At 42.1% G+C, this 20000-nt stretch overlaps 1 protein-coding gene and 1 long non-coding RNA gene across 2 annotated transcripts; both read left to right on the top strand.

Annotated features, from left to right (window-relative positions):
- Positions 1 to 8103: 8103 nt before the first annotated feature.
- LOC121695634 lies at positions 8104 to 9689 on the top strand. The gene is made up of 3 exons (XR_006026125.1): positions 8104 to 8238; positions 8342 to 8532; positions 9668 to 9689. It is a non-coding gene; the product is annotated as an uncharacterized LOC121695634 (long non-coding RNA).
- An 18-nt stretch (positions 9690 to 9707) lies between these two features.
- Positions 9708 to 11479, top strand: LOC121695633 (probable LRR receptor-like serine/threonine-protein kinase RPK1). Its single transcript, XM_042076648.1, has 3 exons — positions 9708 to 10093; positions 10206 to 10313; positions 10496 to 11479. Exons 1-3 carry the CDS (start codon positions 9992 to 9994, stop codon positions 10940 to 10942), a joined length of 657 nt encoding a protein of 218 aa, XP_041932582.1. The 5' UTR covers positions 9708 to 9991; the 3' UTR covers positions 10943 to 11479.
- Positions 11480 to 20000: the final 8521 nt, after the last annotated feature.

Below are 20000 nucleotides of genomic sequence, written 5' to 3'. Positions count from 1 at the left end.
TGTGTGTGTGTGTGTGTGTGTGTGTGTGTGTGTGTGTGTGTGTGTGTGTGTGTGTGTGTGTGTGTGTGTGTGTGTGTGTGTGTGTGTGTGTGTGTAGTTGGATATGTTTAGGGGCAGCCGTGGCCCACTGGTTAGCACTCTGGACTTGTAACCGGAGGGTTGTCGGTTCAAGCCCCGACCAGTGGGCCACGGCTGAAGTGCCCTTGAGCAAGGCACTTAACCCCTCACTGCTCCCCGAGCGCCGCCATTGTAGCAGGCAGCTCACTGCGCCGGGATTAGTGTGTGCTTCACCTCACTGTGTGTGTTCACTGTGTGCTGTTTGTGTTTCACTAATTCACCAATTGGGTTAAAATGCATAGACCATATTTCCCTCACGGGATCAAAAAAGTATATATACTATACTATATGTGGCACCTATATATAAGGTGTATTAAAAGAAATTGCCACAAAGACGAGGTAAAATTGCTATTGTGTGTGTGTGTGTGTGTGTGTGTGTGTGTGTGTGTGTGTGTGTGTGTGTGTGTGTGTGTGTGTGTGTGTGTGTGTGTGTGTGTGTGTGTGTGTGTGTGTGTGTGTGTATATGCGCGAGAGAGACAGACAGACAGACAGACAGACAGATCTGGGTTTTCTAAGAAGTCCAGAAGCTCTAAGGGAACAGTATGAAGACCAGTTGAGTGTGCAGAGGGAGTAGCCCTATCTGTACACAAAAAAAAACAAACAAAACGCGGTTCTGTTTAAAAAGAAGCTCACTAGCTCAGCTTGTTGTACAACTTTCGTGGGCCCTATAACAGCGATAGTATGGACAGTAAGCTTGTTTACAGATTCCATTGTTGCGAAGCCTGCAACCAAAGTTTCTAGAGTGCTGCAACCGTCGTCCTACTATGGTTGTTATAGTTACCATTCATAAGCATTGATATGGAACGGTGTCCTGTTATTCAGAATTATTACACAGCTCTTCATAATGCTGCAGAATGCTCCATTCACTTGAATGGGCCTTCCCAACGTTCGATGGTCTGCTAATTCTCAGACCGTTGCTAAGTATAACAGACCGCTGTCAAGGAAAATGGGATTTGTGCTTCTATTTCACGTCTTTTCATATCACTGCGCAAGGACTGGAACTTCATTCAAAAGTGAAAGCAGACGGTTGATCATCTGTGTTCTGTAGAATTCTGGGGTATTCTTACTGTATTCTGATGTGTTCATATGTTACTTCTGTGTGTAGTATACAACGGGGAGAGGTCCATACTATTGTACATAACATAACTGTGCCTTTGGCCTGTGCACCAGCAGGAAGGTCAGACAGGCCGATGTTTGGGAACATCCGAGGAACATCAGACATAACATGAGCCATTCAGGGCTGGTATCCATCCGGCCAGAGCCGGGTTTTGTACACTGGTTGGCACCTGCCACGTTGGCATGATTGTCGTTTGTATGTTTTAGTATAACAGGTTTTGACACGGAGACGGATCGAGGAAGCAACCCAAGGAGCATCTTCTGTCGGAAGGCTCAGCCGCCGCTTCTAATAACAACCACAACTGTTAGACTCTGCACAGTTTTACTGTTAGAGACTTAGCCTGTGTTCTGTTATTCATTATTGTACCATCTACAATAAATCATCATCATCTAATCGCCGATCCTGCCGTCAAGCTTTATTGACCATCTTCAATACAACTATTATAACTAAAACACAACGCAACAACCAGAGAATCCTGCAGTTCTAAAGAATGTTTAATTCAAGTTCAGTGTGTGTTGTTGCGAACTATTTGTTTCAGCAAATGCTACGATGAACGGTAACAAATAGGCTAGGCTATGTAGGCTAAGCCATATCGTGGGGAGTTTATTATTTCTTTTTGGCAAGTAGCCGTGTAATAAGCGGGATAATGTATAGAACGCCGGTCGTTATATGTCCCTTCAGGGCGGAACAAGACCCCTCCGCTGCGCATCGGGGTCCGGTTCGCCCTGTCGGGACTTATTTTTCCAATAATGACCGGCGTTCTATACATTATCCCTTACTTAATAGCCACCCCACCAGCCAATCAGAAAAGAGTATGTCTTCCCTCTCTATCTCTCGGATGACGTACACCTGTAAGAAATATGTAAGAACTATGAGCCAGGCCCGGTTACGTTAGTTCTTATGAGTATGAGTCAGTTGAATCAACCAGCTACGTTGCCATGAGTGGATCTGTAGACGAGCGAGTAGCTCCTTGTCAAGGTGAAAAGCAAATCCACAACAAAAGCCATTCTTTCACTTCTGAAATAACATTCAATGTTCTGCATGTAGCCTAGGCACAGCCATAGCCATAGCCTACTTTAGATTTGGTGTATAGATGTAGCATATTAAAATGCAATTAGGTTGTGCAGAAACATTGCACGCTCATGGAGCTGCTTGAGTAGGCTAGCTTACCCGGGTCAGTCAGATCAGCCGGGCCCGGTTACGTTTTTATGAGTGCGAGTCAGTCGAATCAGCCGGCTACGTTGTCATGAGTGGATCTGTAGATGAGCGAGTAGCTCCACGTCAAGGTGAAAAGCAACGAAAGCCATTCTTTCACTTCTGAAATAACATTTAATATTCTGCACGTATGCATAGCCTAAATTAGATTTGGTGTATAGATGTAGCATATTAAAATGCAATTAGGTCACGCAGACAGTCCTAAACATTGCAAGCTCTGCATGGAGCTGCTTGTAGGCTATCCTACCCGGGTCAGTCGTATCAGCCGGAAGGTTATGTTACATCGTTATGAGTGAGAGTCAGTCGAATCAGCCGGCTACGTTGTCATGAGTGGATCTGTAGACGAGCGAGCGAGTAGCTCCTCATCAAGGTGAAAAGCAAATCCACAACAAAAATGGATTACTGTAAGGGATCCACTAAGACATACCAACACATTAAGGAGAAAATAATGTACCTGTAAGAAATATTAATTGGGAGGTTAGATTTGCTTATTTTTATCTGTGGATGACAATATATGTGCTGTAGCCAAAACTGTTTTGCACACACAGGTGGAATAGTAATGATGATGATGGCCTACAGCAATAAGTTCACCACTACAGAGCATATTTGCTGAGTTTCACAGTTCAGAAATGGTCAACAGAAGGGACAAGGGGGGGGGGGGGGTGTAACGAGTGTTTGTGAAGGCGTGGACAGGGGGTGATATTATATTTTGATTTGTTACATTACATTTAACAGACACTTCTTGACCAAAGTGACTTACATATGTCAGCTATATTACAAGGGATCACATTGTCCCCAGAGCAACTTGGGGTTAAGTGCCTTGGTCAAGGGCACAACTGTGGAAGCCGGGAATTGAACCGACAACTTTCAGGCTACTGCATGCTAGCCAAGCTCCTAATTCACTACACTACCACCGCCCCACACTGTGTTCCTAAAGGAGAAGCAGGCTGTAATTTGACGATAGCCTACACACAAAAAATGAACTCACCATTTGAACAATATCATTATTATCATTTTTTTAAGTTTTTTCAAGTTTGAAGTCCAATATCATTATCAGTATTGTTGGTAAGAATATATCTATTTATGAATTTATCTGAGGTGGCGGAGTTCCGCCCGGCCCCCCCACTTTAACCCCTGCCTGTAGGGAACCTCAAGTTTATCCCACTGTAAGGGCACATACTTCATTTTTTTTCCACTGCAAGGGCTTCCAGGAGCACCTACGTTGGCACTTTATGTTCTCTCGTATGTAGTGCAATATAATATACAGGGCTGCATTCCACTGCATGCTGTGCTGGACATTACACCCTTTGGAGAACTGGCCTGTAGGGGCAGCATAGAGGCCACTCCATAATGATGCCCTTTGGAACACTGGCCTGTAGGGGCAGCATAGAGGCCACTCCATAATGGAACTCTTTTCCAATGGAAGGGCACACATAGGGAACACCAAACAGTGCTGCATTATCTTTACAACACTAGAGGGTTACTCATTAGACACGTTCCTCAAAGTAATTGTTTTGAAGTGGCACTCGAGAGGGCTCTGAATGTAAAGGCCATGTACAGTGGACAGTGCTTCGACTTGGCCAGCTTCACTCGCAGTCCGCGCGCGGGATCACGCGACTTTAATTTGTATTTTTCCAGTGACGCCACAACGACGCTGCAACAACCCAAACAACCGGTAGATGTCTCAAGTGAGCAGGGTGTCTCATAAAAAGAAATGGAGCCTGGAAAACCCTACACAGACTTCACTACAGACTTTAGCAGACTGGTTTACAAATAATTTAATAGCCAGAAATATGCCTGCCCTGCCCTAATAAAGAAATATTTGGTTAACTGTGAGTGAATCCCGTTTGCAGCCGTACAAGAAACGCAGGACAAATTAAACATTCTGTTTTTTTCCGAGTGCAACGATGATAGACAGACATCATTTGGACAAAATATAAAGCATATTAACCTCCGTTGCTCAGCCAAATGCCTTCCGGTTACGTCCTGTTATCACAGAGTTACAGGCGATAAACGATTTTTGATGGTCACAAGTTTACTTCATTAGCGGTTTATTTTTTTGATTATTAAAGAGTGTTTTTCATTTAAAGGTCATAATAATCCCTGTGCACGGGGACCGAAACAATGCATGCCAATTTTTTCTGTGTTTATCACGTATTTTAACTTTCCCCCGCTGTCTTGCCGTTTTAATGTTTTCCCGTAGAATATCCCATATTTTAATACTCTCATAACAGCCCTGCCATCGGGCCTGTCTCTGTGTTGCCCTGTTGCTACCCCTTGCCCTTCCAACGAAACAGATGTCTTCAAATCATCGTTTTCCTTGCTTGAAGGCGAACTTAGAGTGATGTTAACCTTAATCAACGTAGCAAGGTGCTAACGTCCACTAGCCTATTTCACTAATGTTAAAACGTTAACGTTACCTAACGTTATAACGTTAGTGTAGTTTATATGTTTCATACATTCATACATATATAACGTGAACATTACATAATGTTTGACGACATAAAATGACTCAAATACCAAAAACCGGAACACTTACCTTGTCTGTAATTAGAGAAATGTGCCTCTGAATGAGAGTTTCACGAGCAAATAAAGTGACCACGGCACAGCAGCCGAAGACGTTCAGCAGATTCACAGCTCCAGGTAGCTCTGCTACTGTTGATTGCTTTCAGGTGGAGGTCACGTCATAATGCTAAAAGTTGCCGCCACGGCGGTCAATGTTAACTCTATGAGAATTTCTTGCTCTTTTATCATAAATATCTAAAAAAGTATAAAGTTCACAAATGTGAAAAAACATAGAACAAATCTCCGTTACAAGACCTTTGTAGGAGTGGTTGAATGACGTCGAACGGTTCAGTGGTTTTAGAGCCTTTGAACGTCAAATTTGGTCGGAAGAAGAATAATAATATTAAGAAGAACAGCGATAATAGTCCATTGCATTTACATGCAATGCAAATACTAAATACACTATATAAATTAAATTAAGAAAGTCCCATGTGCTTGAGGGTGATCAAGCATCAGACGCTTGTAGTGACAGGGCCGGGACTGGTGAGGTGCTAAAGGGAGTGAGTGTCATGGTGAAGGTGCAAACAGTAGTCCAACCATAGTCCTTAGTTATGTATGCATGGCAAGGTGCTCAAGAGAGTTAGTGTCATGGTGAAGGTGCAAAAAGTAGTCCAACATTAGTCCAACAGTGCAAGAGTAAGGTCTAGAGACCAGCATAAATAATATGGACAAATAGGAGAGTAAAGTATAATGTAGACAAGGTAAAATAAAAAAAACTATTTCAGTGCAAGAACAGGTTGAGGTAATAGGGTTATAGCCATTCATTCATTCAGTATTGTAGCAGAAGCCTGACCGCAGCCATTGATCATGTGTGCTAATATAGCATGAAAAACAGTGTAGCAGTAAAACAGTAGTGAAAACATTAGGCTGTGTACATTAGTAAAACAGTAGTAAGCAGCAGAGGTGGGACCAAGTCACTGTTTGGCAAGTCACAAGTAAGTCCCAAGTCTTAGCAGTCAAGTCCAAGTCAAGTCCCAAGTAAATACAGAGAAGGGCAAGTCGAGTCCAAGTCCAAGTCACATCAAAGCCAAGTCGAGTCCAAGTCCAAGTCCCAATCTTTTTCAAGTCCTGAACAAGTCATCAGGTACTCTTCACTTAATAATGCCATTATTAGACTATCGATCATAATTTTAGCACTTCCATCTAATCCACAGTATTTTTTCTATAAATACAGATTAAAATATGTTCAATGTTTCTGTCTTGTAATCTTTTACGACATATGCATGTGCATACCTGTGTAATATACACATGTGCATACCTGAGTAATCTGTACAAAACGGATAGCTACATGACACTCAGCACAGCTGCAAATATATATAATGTTTTTCCAAATTGCGGAGCCCACTGTAAGGATGAGTAATAATTTGACTGATGGTATTTCACTGCGCTAGGCCACAGATTTGCCTGCAAACAATTTATTAGGCTGTCTGCCAGTGGTGACTCATAAGGGAAGCCAAGGTCAACAGTTTTATATTATTTAAAAGATAATAATGACAGTAATTTTGTTTTAAAGTATTCATTTCTTAAGAAATACTAGACATTTGATGCTGTTTATCTAATTTGTAAATGGTGCACGGTCACTTTAAGCCCATTGTGTGCCACTGTCCACACGTTCTCATAATGATCTTTTTTTACCAGCTCCGTTCAAATATAGCCTATGGCTAGTCCACAAACTTGTTTGTGCCACATGTATAGCACAATTTTAACAATGATAAGCATGATATTAAGTTGGCACAAACAGCTTTCATTCCTTTGGAAAGAGAAGCATGTATGACATGATGCTTGCTTGACATTTTCTGTTTGCAATTAAAAGTGAATTATGAGCCTGGTAGCCAGTAGCCACCTAGCTACAGTAGCTGAGTGGAATGCGTTTCAATCGGCATATCATGTGCTTCATGTAAATAAATTATTGAATACTTCAAGACTCACCAGTTCCATTACACAAGGCAAAGACAACTCTTCATAATATTCTTGTCCACTTTCCAAATCACAGTGAGTGCAGCTATGTCATAGTGACCTGGATCTCATAGTTTATAACAGTATAGTAGGCTAGTGAGAAACGGATAAATTCACAATCTCCTCTAATCTCGTATTTTTTTGCCTCCACGATTTCTTTTTATATGTTTCTTATATTTAAAAGAAGATATCAATCATCATCAATAATGACAAGCCAGCTGGAACCTACTCGTTTTCTCTCCCTCTCGTGCGTGCTTAGATGTGTTCTCAATTAAATGCAGTAGCTTAGCATAAGTTTAAGTTGGATCTTAATGGAGAGGACTCGAAAAGTATCATCTTTATGTAACATGCTGTTGGTGCTTTTTGACAAACGTTCTCTAACAAGAGTGCAAATCAGTTTGCAGTAAAGCTACTAGTGATTGGCTAAATGTTGGTCCTTCCTCTGTCTCTTGGTGCCCTACACACAGTGCGTAACGCGTGTGGGGGTAGTGGCAGTAATCTACTGAACTGTGCTCTGGCCGCTTGTCTCCGCTATTTTTTTTATTTATTTTTTTTTAGTCGCGGGAAAGCGTCTCTGGGTTGACTGGTACACGATCAGGAAATTTAGTTTTTGATTCGAGACATGTCAAGTCATCACAAGTCAAAGAGGCAAAGTCCGAGTCAAGTCTTGAGTGAATAGTATTCAAGTCCAAGTCGAGTCGCAAGTCATGCCGAATTTTATCAAGTCAAGTCTGAAGTCATTAAAATCATGACTCGAGTCTGACTCGAGTCCAAGTCATGTGACTCGAGTCCACATGTCTGGTAAGCAGTAGTGGGCAGTCAGTACTCAAACATGGACATGGAGAGGGTGGAGAGGCAGACAGACTAAGCAGAGAAGTCTATCTCTCCTCTTCCCTTTAGTGAGGCATTGAACAGTTCAATGGCCCTAGGAACAAATTACTTCCTCAGCCTTTCAGTTGTGCATGGCAGTGAGCGAAGTCTCCAGCTGATCAATACGCACACATAGACACACACACACACACACACACACAACCACATATTATTGTAACCACACACACACACACATATACACACACACACACAGCACGGCTACAGCCACCTGCTGGAAGATGGAAGTACTGACAGATCATGTATCCTGTTGTAGACAATGAGAAGAGTGATGGTGGCCAGGTGACAGAGCTGCTGGAGAAGATAGAGGAGATGGTGGCAGGGAACGGTGGCTGCCCTTTCCAGTTGAATCGGAGTATGGACTCTCCTCCCAATTATAAGTATACAACTTTTAATGTGATTTTCTTTTTAATGTAATGTAGAATGTAATTCTCACACTAAATTAACCAAATGCCTATTATTTATGCATATAAATGTAATAAGAGAACACATCCCTGATGACGGCTCTGGAGGAACATCTGGATATAGCTCTGCTGCATCACAACCTGTATCTCAGCTCCTGTGGCACTCTGAGCGCCTCAACAGGGCTGGCTCCACTCAGAGCTCTGGCTATGGCACAGGCCTCAGCAGGGATAGATTACTGCACGGGCCTACCGGGCCCAGGGGCCCAAGAGGTCAGGGGGCCCTGAAGCCCAAGCCTTTGCATAGAATCATTGCCTCAATATCAAGAATTTCCCCTTGGGGATCAATAAAGTATCTATCTATCTATCTATCTATCTATCTATCTATCTATCTAATCAGGATGTAGGCTATGAATCTGATTGAATTTAGTATTGGCCATCCCCAAAATGCACCAGAATACAGGAAATCGCATCAAAAAATTCAAAATTTTCTGGGGGAGGACCCCCAAACCCCCCCTCCCACATATACGACAATTAGTGGGGGTCCCTTAATACATCTGTGCCCAGGGGCCCGAAAGTTCAGAATCCGCCCATGGGCCTCAGCATGGCTGCCCCAACTCAGAGCTCTGGCTATGGCACAGGGGGGGGGGGGGGGGCAGCAGCGGAGGCTGCAGCTGGAGAGATGGGCGCTGGGATCCACAGAACAGCCGTGGGCAGCCGTGGCCCACTGGTTAGCACTCTGGACTTGTAACTGGAAGGCACCTAACCCCTCACTGCTCCCCGAGCGCCGCCGTTGTAGCAGGCAGCTCACTGCGCCGGGATTAGTGTGTGCTTCACCTCACTGTGTGTACACTGTGTGCTGTTTGTGTTTCACTAATTCACCGATTGGGTTAAATGCAGAGACCAAATTTCCCTCACGGGATCAAAAAAGTATATGTACTTATACTTATAGAACCATAACACATGGACATGGTTAGATTGGGATCCACAGAACCAGAGCACATGGACATGGTGAGATAGCTCAACAGGATTTAATCTTGAGACCAGTACATCAAAAAAGACTTGCTACTAAGAAACAAGCTTGGTGTTTAAACTCATTAAAGGGTATGATATTTTTAGCCTGAAATAATTAATACACCTTTGTTAAGAAAATATAAATAAAACATGAAAGGTTTTGGTCCAATGTTTTGTGAAGAGAAAGAAATAATTTATTTTTTTCATGGCCACAGGAAAATTATTTCTCTCAAATATTATACAGTATCCACACTACTGTGAGATATAGCAACTTCAAATCAGTAAATATTTGTGATTGTTCCATGTTAAATTTCTATTTTTGTTCAGTTCAATGTATGATGTTCATAAAAGGTTCAATTTACCTACAACTTTTAGCATATTCTCTTACTTCTAGATCCCCTTAGACATTTTAATGTCTGTCTGTCTGTCTGTCTGTCTCTCTGTCTGTTTCTGTATGCTTTATTGTTCATTTCATGAAGCTGCATTTGCAATCTTGTATGTATATATGTCTTGTAATAGTATGCATGTAATTCAAACATGATTGTTTGGTCAATCTGTAGATTGCATAGTCAGTTTATTTGTTATGCAACACAATTATGCTAAACATCACATTAATACAGTAAGTATACTGTAAACATGCTTAATTTACATTCAAATATTGACAAAAATATCACATTAAATATTCTTCAGGCGTTTGTCTCACCCCAACATTGTGAGGATGATGGCTGTAGCCAAAAGTGAGACAAATATCCTCATTGCTAATGAGTACATCCAAGGTGCTGACCTCAATCAGGTTATTTATAAAGATATTCCCATCAAGGTGAGGCACGTTCGCTATAAGTAATAATAGAAATTAACATAGAAAATAGTAATCAACATTTAATACATTATAATAACAATTTGTTAAAAACATTCTTTAATTACACTTTCAGTTACAGTATGAGGATAAGCTGTGTGTAGCTTTAGATATCGCTATGGCTGTTGAGTACATGCATGATAAACGGATCATCCACCAGGATCTGAAGCCAGCAAACATAATGGTGAGTATCATGTTTCATATGGAGTCGAATTAAATCATTAATGGCTAAGCTTAATAATTGAAGAATATTACTGTAGGCTTACTAACATCCAAAGCTTAATTTTAATGCTCAAGCATTTCAGGTTTAATGTCATTCACAAATCACTGGTCATTTAAGTTGACCTTTCTCATTGTTGTTCTAAGGTTTCAGAAGGTAACAGAAAGGCCTATCTTACTGACTGGGGCCTGGCGAACTTCAAAGACACCATGTATGGAAGTGTTCAAACAGGAAGTGGTAAACCAGCGGGTTACTGTGGCCCTCTGGGAGGAACCCCTCCCTACATGGCCCCAGAGTGCATAGTAGAGTGTGAGAAATGCAGCACCATGTCAGACATGTGGTCTCTTGGCATCACTCTTCTGGAGATGTTCTCAAACTCTAGACCTTGGCCAAGCAATAGCCAGCAAAAAATACGTAAACTTCTCTATTATCGCCATAGTCCTCAAGCTCTGGCTAAACTACAGCCTGCTCTTCATGCCATTTTAGAACCACTGTTAAGATTTACACCCAATTATCGCATGAATGCCAAAGATCTGGTGGAATTGCTGAAGTCAAAAGTTGATGTCAATAAAAGACATGGTTTCAAGTCATAGGGACTGAACAATTAAGAAAGTCTTTTTCAGCCATTATATTGTGCTTTTGTTATCATTACTGATAAAGGGAATATTTAAATGATGTTAAACATATTGTAATGTTCAAATAACATGTGATTACAAGAGTTTGTCTAAAATACTATCCTCCAGATGATGGCCAAGTGTATGCTGCACTTTGATAAAATACTGTATACGGGACTGTACATTCCAAATGCAGTTACTCAAAAGTTCAGTTACAGTAGTTATTTGTTCTATTTGTAAGTGTTTTGTACAACATGATGACCTTAATCTTGGTAGAGAGCAGCATGTACATAATAGCACAGTAATTATCATTATAAGATATCCTTGCATTGTAACTATAGATGCAGACCTACCTAAGACACCCTTGCATTGCAACTATAGATGCAGACTTCTAGAACACTGCGACTGATTGGACATTAGATTGGAGTGTTGATTTTTTTTCCTCCAAATCTTAAAGCCTATTAATTAAATCTACAAACTGGAATTCTGATGGATTTTAATAAATAACAACCTGATAAAAAATGACTTGTTTTTTCCCTCTTTTTTTCAATTTGTTAAATGTAACAAAATATCATCCAATATTGTTTGTAATCAATTATGTTAAATTATTGAAATCTACACGGAATAGAAGTAAGGGATAATGGACGACACGGTGGTCTGTTCACAGAAGTTAATGCACCGTCGAGGTTGTAAAACGGCCCCGACGCGAAGCGGACTCTGATGAACTTTAGCTTTGAAACATCACTATTTTAGTTAGCCTGCTATCATCCATCTAGCTAAAAGCCACCTCCGTCATATGCTACAATGTTACGATGTTCTGAACGTCTGCATTTTTCAGCTCGGATGCAACGTGACGGTTCATTTAAACTTCACAACGAGTTCGGCGAATTAATATACAAGTGTGATACGGCCCACAAAAATGGATCTACTTCATAGGTGTGCAAATAACATGCGGTTAATGGTCGTTCTAAATGACGTAGGACAATGGGAGATTCAACCAAGCAGTGGAATAAGGTCTAATGGTTGTCATTTCATTTTCATTCACACCACAGCCTGACCCCATCTGATATATTCTGAACACTAACATTGTGTTACAGGGCAATTCCATGGAAAATTAAGTTTTTGTAACATCCATAACGCCAGTAAAATGTGATGGTATGGTATGATGTGAATGATTACATGATATTTGAGCATTTTATATTTTTGGCAGAAAAATGTACATGAGAAAAAATGCACAAAAAATGAATGTTAGCATTCACATCATACAAATGCCAAGGCATTTCACTGGCGTTATGGATGTGACAAAAAGGCCATTTTCCGTGAAATTGCCCTACATGCTTTACAACATGTAGAAGTTTGACAAGTGTGTCAGTGTTCTGAACTTAGTTTTCCTCCAGGCTTCACTTCCCTGGCTGTCACTGAAACATCTGCACTATCAAGCTCTAGTTATCTTGTAATGTACCTGTATGTAAATGTAGTGCTGACTAGATGTATTTATTGTTACTCTAAGTTACTTTTGCATTGTATCGTAGCTTGAATGTCAGCCCATTGGAAAGACACTTCAAGTGTCAGCTAAATTAATTAATGTAAATGTAGGTAATATCATCCAGTCACACATAAAGGTAACCTATTATTGTTATGTTTTGTTATCTCGTACGTCAAGTACAGGTTAAAATTAGTTTTGCTTTCTTTCCTCAGACTCTTCTACTCTGAAAGCAAATGAGTCCCCCACACCTTCCTGCCATCAACTGCTTTACTGCTTCAGAGTGGCTGCAACAGGCATGCACAAACATGTACTAAAACAACCCTTAATGTTCATTTCCAAAACTGTGCAACTCACCGAGTGGTTAGTGGTGTTCGTTGATTATTAAAATCAAATATATCGGCGCAATGTATGATTTCCAGCCGTCTTATTTGCTATTGTGGAACTATTTTTTCAGACACCTCACAACCGCGTATAAACTTCCGCTCAATGTTTGAGCCTGAAGCATAGACGGTGGCGCAGTAATATCAACGTGCAATGAGTCTTCCAACAGAAATCAATGGGATTTTACAAAATGCCAAATAAAACACGACAGAAACTGTATTTCGCTATGCTACTTGTTTTGGAACTTCAACGAACACCACTAACCACTCGGTGAGTTGCACATTTTTGAAAATGAACGTTAAGAGTTGTTTTAGGACATGTTTGTGCATGCCTGTTGCAGCCACTCTGAAGTAGTCAAAGGCGATTCAAAACGAGTCAGAAAAGTCGAGACAGGACCAATCGTCAAAATTTCGGTGTCCACCACTCTAGTTTATCCAAAACAAACCAGAAAAGGGACTCAAAGTGCTAAAAACCGGATTGTTTCTTTAATACAGGCTGCTGTTAGGCGTGAATAAAATCGCCTACTTTGTTGGCCGCATTATTAGCTGACCAATGCACGAACTTGCAATTGCAAAATGGACGAATACTGCAACCCTTCCAACGACAGGGGATGAATGTTGACATTCTCCTGTATTTTAGGTGAGAAACCCAGGAAACCTGCCTTATTTTCAATGCTCAATGTTGACAGCTACAGTATGGTCTGATTCCTTTCATTTTGATGTTTTAGTCTGACTAGACTAGACTTATTCCTTTTATTTTGATGTTTTAGTCTGACTAGACTAGTCTGATTCCTTTCATTTTGATGTTTAAGTCTGACTAGACTAGACTAGTCTGATTCCTTTCATTTTGATGTTTTAGTCTGACTAGACTAGTCTGATTCCTTTCATTTTTATATGTTAGTTCCCCGTCTGCCTGTTTTAGCCACCACCTGGACATCTGATGATCCGATGATCTGTGGATTAAGGTGGTCATGGGCCCCTAGGCTACATTTTTTGTGTTGCCCCCCTTCCACATGTATAACATAACATAACCACCATAGGCATACTCATACATCACTGCAACTTTGGTACAGCAACAGCTGAACACCAAACAGGCCTACTCACACCAGGTAGCGTCCTTACAGAGCAGCAATTGAACCACCAGCTACTGTAACATATGTTAGGCCGGGATCAGGAATTAAACCCGGGTCTCTGGATTGCTAGGGTAATTAGCTAACCACTACGCTAAGGATAGGACTCAGATGCAGAGATAACGTAAAAAGTTCAGATTTAATAAAGCATTCCAAAAAGCTCAGAAGATCCAGACAAAAACTCAAAACAAAGTACAATCCAACTAAGGCAGGGCAGTTAGGTTATTTAATGATATTTCTTACATAGTTCTTACATATTTCTTATAGCTATAATATAACATGAACATGAATCACTGTAAGGCGTCACTCTCCAAAATGTCTCTCAGTGTATTTCCAAGCCTAATACATGTATCGTAAACATACTAATTACCAACCATTTTGTTCGAAAATTCTAAAACAATGATGTTTTTTTAATACTTCAAAATAACATTTGATAAATTAACCTTACATTTTTGTACAAAATCTAGTTTGGTTACTGGGGCTTTTACTGCCTGAAATATCTGATTTTGTTTACCACGCTCAGAGTTTAGTGCTAGGCCTATTTCCAACCTTTCTCACAACACATCAATGGTTAGCCCGAAAATTCTCGTCGCAATTCAAAATTCCACTGGGGCTCCAAGCGGATTTGTAAACGCAGCCTTTCAAGACTGTTTACAGCTGTTCGAGTCATCGGTAAAATGTAATTTTTGGTACATAGCTAATTTAGATACACTTATGGTGTGGGTGTTTGTATTTCTTTAGGAATCCGCAGTCTTGGTTTGTATTGAAATGAATAGTAAGTGACACATAGGTTGGAAATACGGGACGGTTGGTAATATTTGATGTTCCGATAGGATATCTTTTGCCACTGATATAGTATAATAGAGGGTGAATGTAGAATATGATTACTAGTTGAGTTTGATAAATTCCACATGGAGTGTTGGATAACAAACAAAGTTTACTCTGTGAGCTTTCTCTCTCTCTCTCAAATTCAAATGTTCAAATTCAAAACGCTTTATTGGCATGACAAAGCATACAGTGTCTAGAACTCATCAAGACTAAATAACAGTCATAAAATAAAATCTGTGAATATATATATATATATATACAGTATATAAAACATACTGTACACATACACACACACACACACACTTTCTCTCTCTCTCTCTCACACACACACACACACACATACACACATTCAGCTGACATCTACTCATATAAGCAACACAACAGCAACTGCAGGGCAAAGAGCAAACAAGCAGACTGAAATGAAAGGAAAGCCAGGGCCTGGTAATGGAGCTCTCTCTTCACCTTGAGGAGCGAGCAGCACAATAGCAATAATCTCCAGTGAGGTGGTGAATGATGAGGATTCCAGGTCAGGCGCCCGCAGCGGAGCCGAGTTCTTATTGAATCTAAAGCACCCTAGAAGAAGAACACAAGGCGGTGCTGAAGATCAACGAGGCAAGACCCCCTTTCATTAGGAGAGGAGAGGAGACGAGCAGAGGAGACCAGAGGAGACGAGCAGAGAGGAGAGGAGAGAAGCATATAGGAGAGGAGAAAAGAAGAGAGGAGAGGGACAGAGAGAGGAGAGGAGACAAGACGAGACGAGCAGAGAGGAGAGGAGCAGATAGGAGAGGAGAGGAGCATGCAGGAGGAGAAGAGCAGAAAGGAGAGGAGCAGATAGGAGGAGAGGAAAGGAGCAGAAAGGAGAGGAGAGGGAACAGAGAGGAGAAAAGAGGAAGGGAGAGGAGGAAGAAGAAGGGGAGTAGAGAGGAGAGGAGTGAAGGAGACCAGACAGGACAGCGAGAGCTTGGACTTACAGGGCTTACTCTGTTAATGCAAAGCAAAGCAAAAACCAGTGGATCAGCTAGATTTAATTAGAAAATGGCTTTAATATCTTTTAATCTACATGAATCAGGATATTTTTTATGGATGCAGGAAATAATTTAACTCTGGACCCACTCCCCTCCAATCAAAACATACCTCCCACTTATTGTATGTGTGTGTGTAGGTGTGTGTGTGTGTGTGTGAGTGTATGCCATACCGCTGTGTGTGTGTGTGTGTGTGTGTATGAATGTGTGTGCATGCATGTCTATGTGTATGTAGGGTGTGTGTGAGTGTGTGTGAATTTAGTATATTCCGCTGACTCCAAGTCTAAATAATGGCTAGAGTCCATGAGAGCTTTGGCTGCAGTGCTTTGCTAGAATGTTCTCCACGGCAGGAATCCCTGAGCACTGCATATCCATTTAGCCTGCTGCACACACACACACACACTGTCTTAATGAAGAACCGATGTTTTTGCCTCTGGGTGAAAACATGGGCTCTCTAAAGGGTTGGGCACCTTCCATTAAAACAGTGGAAATTGCAAACTGTTAACTGGTATTCTTGAGAGAATTCCACAGACCATAAAACAGCATATAATGTGGTGGGTTTAGTATACAGCACTGTGCATGCTAACAGTATATAATGTGGTAGGTTAATGTTCTCAGCACTGCGTATGCAAACAGTATATAATGTGGTGGGTTTAGTATACAGCACTGCGTATGCTAACAGTATATAATGTGGTGGGTTAATGTTCTCAGCACTGCGTATGCTAACAGTATATAATGTGGTGGGTTAATGTTCTCAGCACTGCGTATGCTAACAGTATATAATGTGGTGGGTTAATGTTCTCAGCATATACGGCACTGCGTATGCAAGTATTTGTTACAGTATATTGAAAACCACAGGTTTCTGAGGAAACAAAATCTCTCACTCCTTGGCTTTCTGTGTAAAATGAAAAAAAAAAAACAAGCTATCTCTCTGTCTCTCTCTTTCTCTCTCTCTCTCTCTCTTTTTTCTATCCTTCTGTCTTTCCTCTGGCTCACAGATCGGCGCTTGATGAAGATCATATTTACTGGGAGGAAATGGGAAATTGGAATCAGCTGGGTGTCTAGAGATCGCACATGCCATTGCCTATCAAAACCCTGTTGCCATGACAGCGTCTTGAAAATTTGACTTTTTAAAAAGAAAATATTTTAAAATATTGTATTTGCAAAAGGGCTATTTTCCAATCAGGCTGCGATGGCACACAGCGAGGACCTCCACCTGTCTGGTCTGGCCCGTGCACCCGACACATACACACCTTTGGTCTGCATTGTGTTCACAACTACCTGCTAGCAAACACGTGGCGTAAAATAAATAAATAAATAAATGCACACCTTTATACATTGTCATTCAAATAGCCGCCATTAGATTAGATTAGATTAGATTAGATTCAACTTTATTGTCATTTAGCAGAGTACATGTTACAGAGCCAATGAAATGCAGTTGACATATTTTAAATAGCCGGAATTCAAGCTTAAACGGTGGGCAAAGAATGATCATTTCAAAAGTGAATGTCAGTGACAAAACTGATGCTTGTTTCCATGGAGAAAAAGTCCCATGTACTGTAATGTGTGGCCTGACAGGAAGAGACTGCAGCATTGTCTCGGAGACTCCCAGTCGTCCTTGGCAGAGAAATGAGTAATTGATTACGGTCTCCATAGTCAAGAGGGGGAACGGACAGGGACGGCGTGGTGAGAATGTCCTTTGATAAAGTGACAGCTGTGCGACGACGCGCTGCCGTGAGAGGCCCGTGTAACAATCCCATAAATTGTGACAGGTAGGAAATGACAGCAATTTCTGTCAAAGAGAAAAGCCACTCACACAAGCATTTCTCTGTCTGGAACAAAATATACACACACATGCAGATACATACACACTCTCACACACACACAGAGAGAGAGAGAGAGAGAGAGAGAGAGAGAGAGAGAGAGAGAGAGAGAGAGAGAAAGAGAGTGAGAGAGCAGAAAAAAAGAAAACACAAACTCACTCCTGCTAACTCATCCAAACATTGACAATTACATTACATGAGACAGTTACATGTCTGTCCCACCCCTCTCTGCACTCCACAGCTGCTGGAGTGTTTGTGTCGTGTGTGTGCGCGTGTGTGTGTGTGTGTGTGTGCGTGTGTGTGCGTGTGTGCATGTGTATGTGTGTGTGTGTGTGTGTGCACGCACGTGTGTGTGTGTGCGTGTCTATGTGTGTGTGCGTGTGTGCATGTGTATATGTGTGTGTGTGTGGGCGTGTGCAAGTGTGTATGTTTGCAATGGCACCATACTTACATGTACAGTATATCTGTATTGCTCCTTGCATCACTGTGAGCGAGAGTGAGCCTGTGTGTGTGTGTGTGTGTGTGTGTGTGTGTGTGTGTGTGTGTGTGTGTGTGTGTGTGTGTGTGTGTGTGTGTGTGTGTGTGTGTGTGTGTGTGTGGCCCAGGCCCAGAGGGCTGCCTCACCCAAAGCAGGTGCTTTAATTTGGCCGTCAGTCACAGAGCATTGCATCTATGTGATGGGCAAACTAATTACCTGATCACCGTCTGCCCTCCCACAAACGCTGCACAGGCAGGGGCAGGGACAGAATAGCAGTGGGGCAGATAGGCAGATGGGGAGGGGGGGGGGGGGGCAAAAGCAGAGGGGCAGATAGGCAGATGGGGGGGGGGCAAAAGCAGAGGCTGATGCAGAAACACAGGCACACAGCAAAGGGGTAGAAGAATGGAAGAGCAGAGGGGTAGAAGAACAGAGGGTAGTAGAACAGAGGGGTAGTAGAACAGAGGGGTAGAGGAGCAGCAGGGGTAGTAGAACAGAGGGGTAGAAGAACAGAGGGGTAGAAGAAGAGAGGGGTAGAGGGGTAGAAGAACAGAGGGTAGAAGAAGAGAGGGGTAGAGGGGTAGAAGAACAGAGGGGTAGAAGAAGAGAGGGGTAGAAGGGCCATTAGCATTATGACCCAGACAGCTACGGTGTGCTGCCACCACAATCGCAGAGTTGAGATGGGTGGATGATAATGAGCACCTCAAACACTACACCACGTGTGTATGTGTGTGTGTGTGAGAGAGTATGATTGTCAGACTCCCAATTATTTCCCAATTATTTCCCATTCCCTCCTCCTTCTCTTCCCCCTCCTCCTTCTCTTCCCCCTCCTCCTTCTCTTCCGCCTTTTCTTTTCCTCTTTCTGAGCTGCATGTGTAGGCAGAAGATGGAAGGAATGATGTAGGAAGATGATTTGGTGAGCAAGCGACGCTGCCTGAGTCACACTATCTCATTAGACTGCTGAGATGCAAATCAGTTTAGTGTGTGTGTGTGTGTGTGTGGAGGGGGGGGGGTGTACAATATGACTCTAGAAGGGGTGAATAGAGTGAGAGTGAAAATGAAGATGAGTAAAGTTTACCTCTGGGTGGGATGAAGTTACTGTAGACTTGATGAGTAAAGTTTACCCCTGGGTGGGGTGGAATACAGCTTGTCTGTGGATGGGGTGGAGCACAGCTTGTCTGTGGATGGGGTGGATGAAGTCTGCCTGGATTGGTTCTCTCTGTTCTCATCTCTCAGAGGAGAATCTTCTGTTACGTAAAGTCAAACTCCACAGTATGATTTGGAAATGAAGCTCTGTTAGTGTGTTAGTGGTGGGCTTAAAGCCACACTCTCTCTCCCTCTCTCTCTCTTTCTCTCCCCCTCTCTCGGTCTCTCTCCCTCTTTCTCTCTCTCTCTCTCCCTCTCCCCCCCCCCCCCCCTCTCTCTCTCTGTCTCCCTTTCTCTCTCGTGGTTATTTTACAAGTCCATACAAAACTAATCTGTCTCAGTGTGTAAGCAGTAAAGAAAAGAACACAAGTTCCGCTGGCTTGGCGGTCATGTTAAACAGGCCACCTCCCTCCTCCTGTTAGGAGACAGATCTCACCAGCAGCAGATCAGTCCACACTGGCGATTTGCACTCGGACAGTTAAAGCCCTTCAGGAGGTACAACACATTTCCTTACTCATACACACTCATACACAGCTTGAGGTGGAGTTTGACTTGACGAGACCGCTTTCTCTCTTTCTATCTATCTTTCTCTCTCACACACACACACACTCTCACACACACACACACACACACACGCGCACACACACACACACACACACACAGACACACACACACTCACACACACACACACACACACACACAGACACACACACACTCACACGTACACACACACACACACACACACAC

This window comes from Alosa sapidissima, chromosome 21 (genome assembly GCF_018492685.1).
Source record: "Alosa sapidissima isolate fAloSap1 chromosome 21, fAloSap1.pri, whole genome shotgun sequence".
NCBI classification, from domain to species: domain Eukaryota; kingdom Metazoa; phylum Chordata; class Actinopteri; order Clupeiformes; family Clupeidae; genus Alosa; species Alosa sapidissima.
The sequence above is the reverse complement of the archived record's forward strand: the minus strand, read 5'-3'. Positions and strand labels throughout refer to the sequence as shown.

What these genes read in the sequence shown, in the direction of transcription:
- LOC121695633 (XM_042076648.1), top strand. Translation starts at nt 9,992, where the DNA reads ATGATGGCTGTAGCCAAAAGTGAGACAAATATCCTCATTGCTAATGAG. An exon ending in ATAAAGATATTCCCATCAAG is followed by an intron (nt 10,094 to 10,205) that starts GTGAGGCACGTT and finishes TTACACTTTCAG; the next exon opens with TTACAGTATGAGGATAAGCT. An exon ending in TGAAGCCAGCAAACATAATG is followed by an intron (nt 10,314 to 10,495) that starts GTGAGTATCATG and finishes TGTTGTTCTAAG; the next exon opens with GTTTCAGAAGGTAACAGAAA.